The following is a 12,852-nucleotide window of genomic DNA, read 5'->3' on the forward strand; positions in this document are numbered from 1 at the left end:
GTCACCGTGGTCGCATCACTCGGTTTAACCCGCCCTTCTTCATCGTTTAGTGTTCCATACATGGACATGTGAGGCTTAGCTGTTGAGAGCGATGAACAATTGCACTGGCAATGACTTGGGAGAACCTGTACGGGCGTGTTGTCAAAACGTAGAATGCGTACAAGTGAGCACTCCCCAACATTTTTATGTCGTATCTATTGTGTTGATGTCATTGTGCTTATGTCGTATTCATTGTGTTCTACATACGAATGTTGGCACTTCTGATTCACTGAGATTCTCCCGGACAATTCTATTATATTTCTAATTTACCACGCGAGGAATCATGGTTGCGCGCACAAAGCCCTCACCATCAGCCTTTTCGCAGTGTCCCGTCTAATTGCCTTGCTGGTCACGTGCCGAGTTGAGTAACATGCCCCCATTGTTCCTCCACGGCCATTGATCCTTTCAACAAAAATTACAAGGGGAAAGTGTGCCGCTTGTGTCTGCTGTAGGTGCAAATGTGAAATTAGAGTCTGAGAAATATGCGTAGTACATAAATATCGTTCAGGCTTGAAATACCTTTCTGGCGTTGCAAATTGAACATTTTCGAATGATGTGCTTGAATGAAGTGAATTGTAATATTTATGCACGCGCACAAAAACCTATTGCATGTTTATGTGTAGAATATGAATAATAGAAAAAAGTTAAAAGATAAGGTGGTACTAACTTTCACCATTAGAACGTCTGAAGCCACGAGACCGAAGATTCGACAATTTTATGTGATTGCCATTGTAGCTAATGCAGCATTGTAACAAATGCAGCAGGGTACCACCTTGTATTTTTGTAGAGACATTTTCGGTCACTTCACAGGGGGAGAGGAAAGAAGAGTGAAATATGATTTTGACAAGTGACCGAAATATGACGGATGCACTGCCATACGAATGGCGGTGCGTCCTGCTGATCTTGACGCGCGTCGTATCTGTGATTATAATACAGAACGTATTACCGCTTATGTGCAAATTCCTCAATTCCAGAACACCAACCGCACTGGTTGGTGTTAAAAGCGCTAAAATAACATGCGTTATCCCGTTTATGTGTGTAGAAACCCTTACGTAGCGTACGCTGATTTAGAGCTTTGCGTCCTCTACCAACATTTGTAGACGTAACAATACCACAGTTTCCTTAATAAACAGCAGTACCAGAAAGGTAATTAAGAGAACAAGAAATGTAGAAAAATTGGTGCTTTGGTTCTAGCAAACGGCTCTCGAACAAAACTATATTAGCTGAAACCCTCCAATATGCTAGAATTAATTGTGTTCGGCACCATTTTTGGCAATAAATAACCCGCAAAGACCTCTTCCTTGCGCGCGAAATCACGAAAACAATCAAAAGTTTCCACTGAACTTTACCTACGATAATGCAAGCGCAAAATATTTGCAAAAGGCACGTCTGAACTGACACCAGGCGCAGGTTCTCAGGTGCTTGCATTAGCTTTTATTTAAATATACGAAAAGCCTTACAAGCCTCCATGGGAGTCACTACCGAGAAGGAGTGTGTAATATGTTATGCGAAGTAAAAATTAGTAAACTTTCTTATACACTATAAAGCGTATGAAGAATGGTACTAATTGACAAATACAACAACAAATATGGGTGTTAAATTCGAATATTTCACGTAAACGCTTACCTTAAGACGGCCCTGAACCACTTTTTTTCGAAGTGTAGAAATGCATTTGAAGTGAAAATAGGCTGTTTCGAAAATGCTTTGTCGCCGAAAGTACTTCTATGCGTTAAGCAGAATCGGAATTACTGGCAAAGAAACACCGGCCTCCGCTGTGCTCCCGTTCCCTCTTCAATGACTCGCACTGCGAAGACTACGGCACAGTGGAGTGTGCCCACAACGCTCCACCTCCTCCTAAATGTCACCGTGGCGCACAATTCAACTTTCATTTCGAATGCTGACGTAGACGCCACGACTTCCGCCTTTGGTGCCTACGACGCGCTAAACATAGGCCAAACGCGGTTGTCCTGAGAGAGCCGCAGGGCCCTCTGCCAGTGGACTCGTGGCGGCACCCCGCGGCGGCCGGGGTATGTACGCCATGTAGCCGACAGCGGCTTGATGTCAGTTATGGGCCAACAGCAGCCGTCTGATAGAATGACGTAATGAAGCGTCCGATGACGAAATAAAGCGTCCAGAAGAGAGTGAGGAGCGGGCCTTGTGTTGAAAACAGAGTGTTTGTGAGAAAGGTGACTTTGCGATCCGCTTGTGGCACGACAGTAAAACTTAAGTCTGAGATGTTCACAGTAGCGTATGCTACTCGCGTACTACGTTATTTCACCAAGCCCGAGGGTCCGTTCAGGGCCCTTTAACAAACTGTAATAAATTAAATTATGGGGTTTTACGTGCCAGAACCATTTTCTGATTATGAGGCCCGCCGTAGTGGGGGACTCCAGAAATTCGAACTACCTGGGGTTCATTAATGTGCACGTATATCTGAGTACACGGGTGTATTCGCATTTCGCCCCCATTGAAATGCGGCCGCCGTGGACGAGATTCATTACCGGGACCTCGTGGTTAGCATTCCAACACCATAGCCACTAAGGAACCACGGGGGTCAACAAAATGTAATAATCGAAATGGTACATTGTATACAATAACTGGAGTCCTTCACCTTATGTGTCATTTGAGCATGTGGTACAGTTCCTGTGATGCTTCTGGCACTCCAGACTTAGGAATTATGTGCATTCGAGTGTTGTTTTTAAACCCAATGCAGTTGGAACTTTTGACATAACTCATGAACTCTTTCAAACAATCTTAATCAGCAGGGTGATCGCAGGAATCGTAGCCCGCATAATCTGACAAAATAGTGTACATTATATTGACGCGAAATAAGTTTGCACATGGAGACATGGGACCCTTAAGGCGAGAACGACGAAGTTCGAGCTTGCGCTCACGCTCTCCGAGGACCAGCCATCACTAAATTCAAACGTTTTTCTGCCAATCTGTCGGTGGTAAACTGTCAAAGTTGTAATAGCTGGGCGACAATATGAAATCATCACAAAAGTAACATGTGAACTTTTAATGAGCTATAACAAGAAAATAATTTTGTGAAACACTGGTTGACAGGATTTAGGACACAACGCTCACGGCATTTTACTCTCACATTGCGAATGAACAGGGTAACAAAACGCGAACAGAAAAGGTAAATACGAGATTTATTCAAAAAGTGTTGGCCCTACTTTTTACTAGCCAAAATGACGTGCATACACGTAATTACAAATGTACCTACTCTCTTGCGTATCTTACACAATTTTCCCACATAGTCCCCATACCGGTTATGACATTTAATTGTCCCATCGCAGCGCTAAAATTGAGGTCCCCCGGTGGTAGAATTCGTCCTGCTGACTGTGGAACCTCGCTGACTGTGTCATACAAGTCTTCACGCACTTTTGCGAACTCACAGCACCACCACCTCACACTTCTCAAAGCGAGACACCTTCACCTTGCACAGGCTACATTTCCCTGTGGATTCCGAGATGGGCGTTCGTTCGCTTGCACCATAGAAAACGAATCGCACTTCGCTGCTCCTATGCCGTGGACGTGTGAAGCATAACCGCCGTCTTCAATAATTGACAGCAGAACCGTGCCGCGGAGTTATCGGCAGATAAAGCCGGGCCGGTCTTAAGAAACGTAAACTGCTGGTAATGGTTATGTTGACTTCGCATTTAAAGCCGAAATTTGACTTTAGGAAATACAGGCAAATACTTTCTGATTCGCCCTCGTAATGCGGGAATTATGATCGCCATGACATTATTATGTCAACTAAAGGACGAATGTCTCTCCCAGCGACGCTAGCTCATACCAAGTTGTGCCGGCAAATTTGCGAATCTTCCTTACACTTCCTAATTTTCGACCATCCACGAACGCGCTTCCCTTCCCACGACATCCATTCTGTAACTCTAATTGACCACCGGACATTTGTCAAAAGTATTACATGGCCTACCCAGCTTCAATTTTTTCTCTCCTAATGTCAACTAGATATTAACTACCGTGGTTTTCCTGGCGCCTAACGGCACGCCTTGCAGTTTTCTCACCATGACTCGCTGAGGGGTCCGCAAATTCTTAACAAGCTTCATTGTTAACCCCTAAGCTTAAGTCCCGTATTTAGTGCGGATTATGCAATGTTTCTACTTCTTTTCTCCAAGTACGACGGTCAGCTGCCGGTCATCATTTTTCAATGCCTTCCATATATCCTATCCAACCCATTTTTATTCTTCTGTGAATATCGGTTTGATGATCAGGGTCCCCTGTAAGTAACTGACCTAAATAGACGTACTGTTGCAGATTCTAGAGGCTGTTTGTCAATAATTAATGTTGGTTCCCTTGTCGGAGATACTGGAGTGCAAAATTAATTATGAATGCTATACGGTAACATGCGCGGTTCGACGTACACGCGGACATTTTTCGCATCAGATTCGAAATATTGCACAGGTGCATTCCTCAGGCGACTAGCATGCGCGAGCGTCAATGAGTTCAGACTGCACGTGTTGATGTGCATGATGCTTAGATATTCAAGACGGGACAACGACACTTGAAATAGGAATGTCTGGTACTATAAACGTATTTTTGAAGCTAGCACTCATGAGGCGTAATGTAAAAAGGGAGGTTTACGGAGGACAGCAATAACACGGTATCGAGGGAATGGCACAAGGCTTTGTTCTTATTTTGTTAAATTTTTAACCTTCATTAGGGAAAGAGCACTGCTTCCCGGTAGCGTCGTCATTCTTCTATTTTGTGTCTATTATCTTTAATTGAAAGGAGTATCTGTGTGTGTGTCGAGGGTGGGGGGGGGGGGGGGGGGGACGGTGCACGTGTGTGCGTACGTGTGTGTTAGTGTAAGTGCCTGGCTGCGTGCGCGCGTGCGCGCGCTTCTTCATGTTCATCCATCTGTACAACGCATGTGCGTTCCTACGCAGAATCAAAGGAGAACAAAGCAAACTATGTAAACAGACTCTTGCCCTCTACTTTGGACATTTCCGCAGCTCTCTGCCTATCGAGCATTTCGAGATGCCTTAAATAATGGCCGACTTCATTTCTCCAACAGCAATATTTTTACATAAGCTGATGTTCAAAGAATTAAGACTACATTTTTATATAAGCGATTACCCTGTCATCGTAACAAATTTACTGCGTGACGCCCACAGCCAATTTACGAGTGCTGCAGAAAAAAGAAGTGGTGCTGTAATCGACTCTACACTCAGTTGAAATACAAGTGGAAAGTTTTATTTTGACAGTAATTATACGGACACTCCAGATGGCTTTCTGCCGTCGCCGTCGCCGTCGCCGTGATGTTCCATGTAAAGACCAACGGCGATAACCGTGTGGCCGTGCGCCGCATGTCGTATAGGCGAGTGAAATTTGGCGAGGGGAGCCGATGATCGCGGCTGTATTTCGTGCGCACAGTGAGGAAAACGGCCAAGAAGCGCACTGTCTTCCGTCGCGCGCGAAGCTCCGGGGAGAGGCAAGTGACGGAGAGAGGAGGGGTGTTCTAGTCCGACGGCTTGAGCATGAACGAAGCGCGCGCTCGCGCAGGCCTACCCCCCCCCCCCCCCCCCCCCCGTCATCTTCAAAGCAACCTGCGACTTGGAAACAGTGCTCCGAGTGCTGGCAGCTTAGCATGCGCTGTGCTTTCGACGCTTAGCTTGCGTTGAAGCGAAACAACACGAGTCTCAGTTCGCTCAGTGCTGCTGCCGCGCTTCCTCACTACTGCGACTTGTGAGCGAGTTTCCGCGGTCATGGCGTGAGATGTGTTCACGTCTACCGGTGCGCGGTTGACACCGTGCTTGTTAATTCGGTTAGTAAGCGAATGTTTGCAAGTTTATACGACCGATAAAACTACTATTCTTACTTATTATAGCTGTCGCTATGAGTGCTTCGCCTTTCGGGCGAAACAGACCACTTTTTCATACTAAATTTTTAGCGCGCACACTTGACAAAGACACAGTGAAGGGGGACACATGAACCCACAAGGCTGAAAGACCTAGGCCTGTACAACTAAGTCTACCTCTATAGTACTGCACGCGGGTCGACGAACAGATTTCCCGGGTAGAGCGATGAACTCACGCGATTCCTCCGTCAGCCCTAGAATCATCGCATACGAATGTTGAAGCAGGACTTACTGGCACAAACCACGGCGATTTCGCAAGCGGCACAATTTTCAGGTGTTTTCGTTTCATTCCGCACATCAAAGTAGCAATCATTCCACGTCAGTGTGTCCATCTGTAGCAATCTATGCATCGAGATAAAAACAACATTACTCGTTGAACACGCTGTAAAAAATCCGACAAGTATTCGCATAAAAAAGGAATATTGAGCATAAAAATAAACAAGTACAGCCTCTCATGCACTCTCTATAAATGCACACGTTTACACGAAGTCTGCCATTTGCGCACGCCGTTGCGCGGGTGTCTCGGGGGCCACGGAGTGGCGCGCCAGCTTCCACGCAATACCTCCAGATGGCGCTCGACTCCGCAGCATTGATTGGACAGTTGGCGACAAAGCAGAATGTGTTTAATTTATAAAGGTAAAGAGGAGAAAGACACAATTCACTCATATAGCCCATTGACCATTACATCGGTAATATACAGGTTAGGAATGCAGGCAATCAAATTAAAGCTTCAAGCATGGGCAGAAAATAATGGCATTTTGGGAGAGCTTCAGAATGGCTTCAAGATAGGTTGGCGTTTGGATGATAACATGTTAGGTCTTACTGAGTGTATTGAAATATCAAAAGCAGAAAGCAGATCGTTTGTATGTGGCTTTTTTAGACATTACACGAGCCTACGACAACGTAGACCGCAACATCTTGTGGGATATTCTGGAAGGGGAAGGCTTAGGTAACGATTCTCTACAGCTTTTGAGAGAGATTTACCTAGAAAACACCATTTTCGTTGAATGGGAAGGGATGAGGAGCGAGGAGAATGTTCATATCAACAAGGGACTGAGGCAGGGGTGCCCTTTATGCCCGCTGCTGTTTATGATGTACATGGTGAGGATGGAGGGGGCATTAGAAGGAAGTAATATCGGGTTTAATCTCTCATACAAACAGGAGCGTACAGTAATAGAGCAGCAACTCCCAGGTTTATTTTATCCGGATGACATTGTGTTGCTAGCTAACAAGCAAAGTGATTTGCAACGTCTGGCTAATATCTGTGGAGGGGAAGGCAACAATTTAGGTTTGAAATTTAGTGTAAGAAAATCAGGTGTTATGGTATTCAATAATAACAGTGAACAGACAGTGGAGATACAGGGCCAAGAAATAACTCGGGTAACGGAATATAAGTATGTTGGCATATGGATAAACGAAGGCAATGGATATATGGAAACACAGAAGAAAAAAACCATAACAGTAGAGGGGAAGAGAAATTCAGCCATAATGAAGCACAGAGCGCTATGGGGATACAATATGTACGGGGTCCTCCGAGGTATGTGAAAAGGTGTAATGGTTCCAGGAGCTACTTTTGGAAATGTGGTTGTTTGCTTTAAATCAGGGGTAGAATCAGGACTCGACGGGAACCAAACGTCAGTGGGTCGCTTCGCATTGGGCGCTCACGGGAGGACTACAAATGAACCTGTGCAGGGTGATATGGGCTGTACTAGTTTTGAAGTGAGGGAAGCTCGCAGTAAAATTGAGTATGAAGAACGGCTCAGGAATATGGAAGACAGTAAATGGGCTGGGAGAGTGTTCAGGTATCTGTACAGGAAAAATATTGATTCACAGGGGAGGAAAAGAACTAGGAAACTCACCAGCAAGTATGCGGCCTGTAGGGTAGGCAACACAGCAACAAAGAAGGTCAAGTGGAAAGTCAGAGAGGCTGAATTATACTCATGGGTGGCGGCAATGGAGGGAGGGAGGGAGGGAAGGAGGGAGGGAGGGAGGGAAAACTTTTGAGTCTTTCGAGAGTTTCGCGGTTACGAGGCCTCCGTCGTCTTCATCTTCTTGGCGCTGGCGACTGGAGACCTCTTCAGCAAGGGTGGGTCCCTATTCCAAGGCTCCACTGAGTCGCGCTGCATCGCTCGCGTGCTGCGCTAGGGCCCTTTGGGCCGTGAGCTCGCTGCTGGTGAGCCGACTCTCCCATTGCTCCGCACTCGGGTGTTCGTGTTTGTGGAATGCTTTGTTGCGTTCGCACTCCCAGGTGATGTGGTAGAGTGTAGGTTTGGCACCGCACCAAGGGAGGTGGCCCTGTATTGTGTCGGAAACATCTTATTGAGCACGTGTGAGTTGGGGAAGGAGTTTGTCTGTAGTCTGCGCCAGCTGGTCGCTTCCTCCTTTGAGAGGTCTTTGTGTGGTGGCGGATATCTAATTCTAGTTCCTCTATGTAAGTTCAGGGTCTCTGCGTATCCCCCCTCGCAAGCCTGTAGGGTGGGTCTCCGGGGTATTCGACCACCCAGCTCGGAACGCTTCACCTCGAGCTAGGCTGTCTGCCCTTTCGTTTCCCACTATGCCTACGTGACCCGGGATCCAGATTAGTTTGTGTCGGGGCTTTTCCTTCTCGGCGGAGGTGGCTCCGCTGAGTATTCTGAGGGCAGTTTTGCTTATTCTGCCTCTCGTGTAGTTTCTGCACACCTCTTTTGAGTCCGTCAGTATGTTGAGAGATCGGCCTGTTCTATAACCTTCCGCTGCCGCCAGCGCTACGGCAATCTCCTCGGCCTCCGCTGTGCCAGCGACCTTTGCTGGGGCATACGTGATCGGGTTTCCTTCCCTATTAACCACTACCGTTGCGGCCACGCGTTCTCTTCCGTGTGGATATACGGCGGCGTCCGTGTATACTGTATTGTCTAGCTGGGCTAGCGTTCTCTCAACATATTCGGCCCTAGCTTTTCGCCTGTTTTCGTGTAAGTTGGGATCCATATTTTTTGGCAGTGGTCCCACATTAATGGTTTTTCTGAGGTGGTCCGGTACGTCCGCGTATCTGTCTGCCAGTCCGCTCGTATCCCGACCCAACCTCCTCAGGAGCGCTCGTCCCGTAGGGTTGCCTCTGAGTCTCGCGGTTTGCGTACCCAGCAGAGCCTCGGCGAGCTCGCTGAAGGTGTTGCTGATGCCCAGCTGGAGCAACTTCTCGTTCGACGTGTTTCTCGGTAGACACAGAGCCGTCTTGTACGCCTTCCTGAGGTTGGTGTCTGCTTGCTCTCTTTCTGCCTTGGTCGTCACGTGGTACGGCAGGGAGTACGTGACTCGGCTGACAATTAGGCTGTTGACTAGCTTCAGAGTGTCTTCTTGTTTCATTCCGTATCTCTTTTGGGACACCCTATTGATCATGCGGCCCACCTGTTCCGCCGCCTTGCTCAGCACCCTAATGGTGTGGCTGCACTTCCGGCTGCCTTGTAGCCACATGCCCAGGATCCTAATCATGTTCTTCTCCGGGATGTTGTGTCCCTCGAGGGTCACCTCCAGTGTCGCTTGCGTTGGGTGCTTGCCGACCCTGAGGAGCTCCGACTTCTCCGTGGAGCATCGCAGTCCCCTTTCTCTGGTGTAGTTTTTCACGCAGGTCGCCGCTTCCTGCTGTTTTTTTTTTTTTTGCTTCTCTCCGAGGGATCCTTGGGTGACCCAGATTGTGACGTCGTCGGCGTATATTGCGTGCTGGATGCCTCGGATCTCCTTAAGTTTTCTTGCCAGGCCAATCATTGCCACGTTGAAGAGGACGGGCGATATGACAGATCCTTGGGGTGTGCCCTTGCACGGCGTGGGGAAGACGTTGCTTCTCAGCTCGCCCGGCCCCACCGTCACCGTTCTGTTGCTCAGGAAGTCCCTGACGTAATCGTGCACTCTCTTCCCGCAGTTGGTGTTGTTGGTGCCCTCCATGATGGCCGCGTGGCTCACGTTGTCGAAGGCCCCCTTTATGTCGAGGGCCATGACGACGTTTTTGCCCGTTTTCGGCATCGTCTTGAGCACTTCCTCCTTGAGTTGGAGCAGCACGTCTTGCGTTCAGAGGTTGGCTCTGAAACCGTACATGCTGTCCGGGTACCATCGCTCGTTTTCCATGTGCGACTGGATTCTCTTCGTGATCACTTTCTCGTACAGCTTGCCCAGGCACGACGTTAGGGATATCGGCCTGAGATTTTCTATTTGGAGTTTCTTCCCTGGCTTCTGAATCATTACAACGACGGCGTGTTTCCACTCCGCCGGAACTCTTCGTTCTTGCCAGAGCTTGTTGAGGTAGGCCGTCGGTTGGTCGATGGCCTCGTCGCCGACATTTCTGATTAGCGAGTTCCGGATTTTGTCCGCCCCCGCCACCGTGTTCTTGGTGGCCGATCTTATCGCCTCGGCGACCTCTTCTCTCATGATGGGTCGGTCCGTAGTAGGGTTTCTTCGCCGCGGTATTCTTCCTTGTAGCTCTGGACCTGCTCTTTGCCGTAGCATTTGACCCGGACTTCCTCAAGGAGTTGTTCGTCTGTGCCTTCGTACTGGTGGACTAGCCTCTGTATCGACTTGCTGCCTTCAGATTTGTTTTTGCTCGGGTCCATGAGGGCCTTGAGGATCTGCCACGTTCTGGCCGTACTGAGGGTGCCGTTTAGCGAATTGCTAAATTGCTGCCACCCCTGTCTGGCCAGCTGCGTCGCGTACTCCTCCGTTTTCTTGGTGATGTCCGCAATTTTCTTTTTAGAGCGCAGCTCTTTGGCGTCCGTTCCTGGGTTTCGCGTCGGCGTTGTCGTCGGCCTCGTAACCAGCTCCGCGCCCCTTTCATCCCCCCAGCGCTAGTAGCGACCGACTGATACCGCTGGATGCCGCTGACGCCGCTAGAGAGTCAAGATAACGTGACTGCATAGAACACCGTCGCCGCCATGCAGAAAGAGGAGGAAAGGGTCCCCCCCCCTGGTTCTTAGCGCTGCGGAAGCGAGGGCATCATATTGTTTGTGTCGGCATCGGCGGCGTTGTCCCAGAAACCAACTCCGCAGCTAGGGTTGACTCACTATCGGCGTCAGCGGCATCAGTCAGTCGCTGCTATCTCTTCCCTCCTCCCTTTATCGTGTTGTCCGCTTGCTGCACGCGCTTCAGCCCCCATCGTTTGCCGCTGGGTGTACACGCCGCCCCCCTCCCACCCCTTCCTGCGAGTCTCCGGTTGTCAAAGCGCCGGCTCGAACTTTGAAGTTGGCGAACTGTGCGCCGCAAAGTTACCCAACGGCTTGCTGGTAGTAGCTGCCTACTTCGCCCCTACCGCACTCACGAAAGACGTCGTGTACTTCCTGCAACTCGCATTAACCGTCCATCGATCCACACAGATGTTAGTAGTGGGGGACCTTAATGTTGACATAAAGACAAACAGCAATTTCCTAACAGTTATGCGGGAGAACATCCCGTTCCTCTCGCTCGTAACGCGTCCCACGGCTGTGACAACCTCGCGAGGCACTTGTATAGATCTCGTCTTTGAGAATCAAGCATTGGTGTACCAAGTCGAACATATATCAGTCTATTTCTCCGACCACAAAGCTTCCTTCATGACTGTCAAGAACTGTTAGTGGAGTCTTTGTTAAAGGAATACGTGTGAAAAATAAAAAAAAAATTCTGTGATAGCGCATACATGTGTTGCTCGATTTCTTTGCCTCAATCTATCGAAAAGGTGAAAGCTTATTTGCTGCGCTCAAATTTCGCATTAGGAAGTAACGTAATCGTCGGTAATTTTTTAGCTTTCTGTTGAGTTTCTGTCTCTTCCACCTCTTGGTGAGCCCGCGTCTCGCCTCCCATAGCCTGAGGAGCCGCTTGTCCACCTCCGGCGTCTGTTCCGTCCTGTCTCCTTCCTTCGTGTATAGGCCTTGGATTCGCCTGAGTTGTTGGCTCCACTCTTCCGCCGAAACGATGCTGCCTTCGATCTGCTTGCAGTGCGCTCTAAAGGCGTCCCAGTCCGTCAGCCGAGCCGTGCCAATCTTCCCCGCCACCGTGCTGATCCTTATTATGTGGTGGTCGCTCCCAAGGTTCTCGAGCAGGTTTTCCCATTCCGCTTGTTTGGCGCCCCTGATAAAGGTTAGATCGGGACTCGTGTCTGGACTGACGCTATTCCCTTCCCTGGTCGGTTGGTCGGTGGGCGGCAATGGAAAAGAAACCTGCCAGGAGTAACTACTTAAGAGGAAAAAATGGCTGTGGCTTAGGTAAGGTTAAGCCCAGGATGCGAAGCATACTAGCCTTTATTTTAGTTGTTGAACCACTGTTTAGCCTGGTGAACTGCTGTTGCTTGGCTATATTTGGTTCGGCTAGACGAAGAAACAACTCATGCATTACTGCTTCGCCTTCAAGAGTGGAACGCGACAGCGTTCCCGTCGACCCGCCAAGGGGTGTAAGACAATGGGCTACAGGGCAGCGACTACGCGCCCCGCATTGGACGCGGTGAGCGTCGAGCAAAGCAGCGTTCGGCGCGGCAACGAAATGTGCGCCTGAGCAAGAGACGCACGCCTTAGAAACAGCTCGTTTCTAAGGCAACACCGCATTCACTAGAGGCGCTTTTGTACCGCTTTGAAGCATCGTACTCGTGGCTCAGTGGTAGCGTCTCCGTCCCACACTCCGGAGACCCTGGTTCGATTCCCACCCAGCCCATCTTGCAAGAGTTGAGCCAAAGCCACTTCTCCTCTGTCGTGACGTCACGGTGTCACGTGGTTTCATGGCGACGCCGCCGCGCCTGAGGAGCTGGGTTGAGCTCTCGTAATATGCTTCGCATAAAAACGAAGTCACGAAAGAAACCATTTATGATAACTCAAAGGAAAACTCATTACTTTTCGAAGCGAGATCGGGATGACTTAGAACACGCACCTATACAGCGGTATATAAGAAGGAAGAAGAAGCATGTGCTTGCTGCGGTAAAGCTAGGGAAACGACGGAGCATG

General features: G+C 48.9%; 1 protein-coding gene across 3 annotated transcripts in view; it reads right to left on the minus strand.

Annotated features, from left to right (window-relative positions):
- The window catches only part of LOC135921304 (uncharacterized), a 208,343-nt gene that overhangs the window by 62,845 nt on the left and 132,646 nt on the right, over positions 1-12,852 (minus strand). The window contains exon 4 of one of the 3 annotated variants that reach the window (XM_065455626.1): positions 6,159-6,268. The exons of the other annotated variants lie outside the window; for them this stretch is intronic. Within the exon in view, the coding sequence (XP_065311698.1) occupies positions 6,159-6,268 (110 nt within the window). The remainder of the gene's footprint in view (positions 1-6,158; positions 6,269-12,852) is intronic. 3 annotated transcript variants of the gene reach the window in all.

This window comes from Dermacentor albipictus, chromosome 1 (assembly GCF_038994185.2).
Source record: "Dermacentor albipictus isolate Rhodes 1998 colony chromosome 1, USDA_Dalb.pri_finalv2, whole genome shotgun sequence".
Taxonomy (NCBI): Eukaryota; Metazoa; Arthropoda; class Arachnida; order Ixodida; family Ixodidae; genus Dermacentor; species Dermacentor albipictus.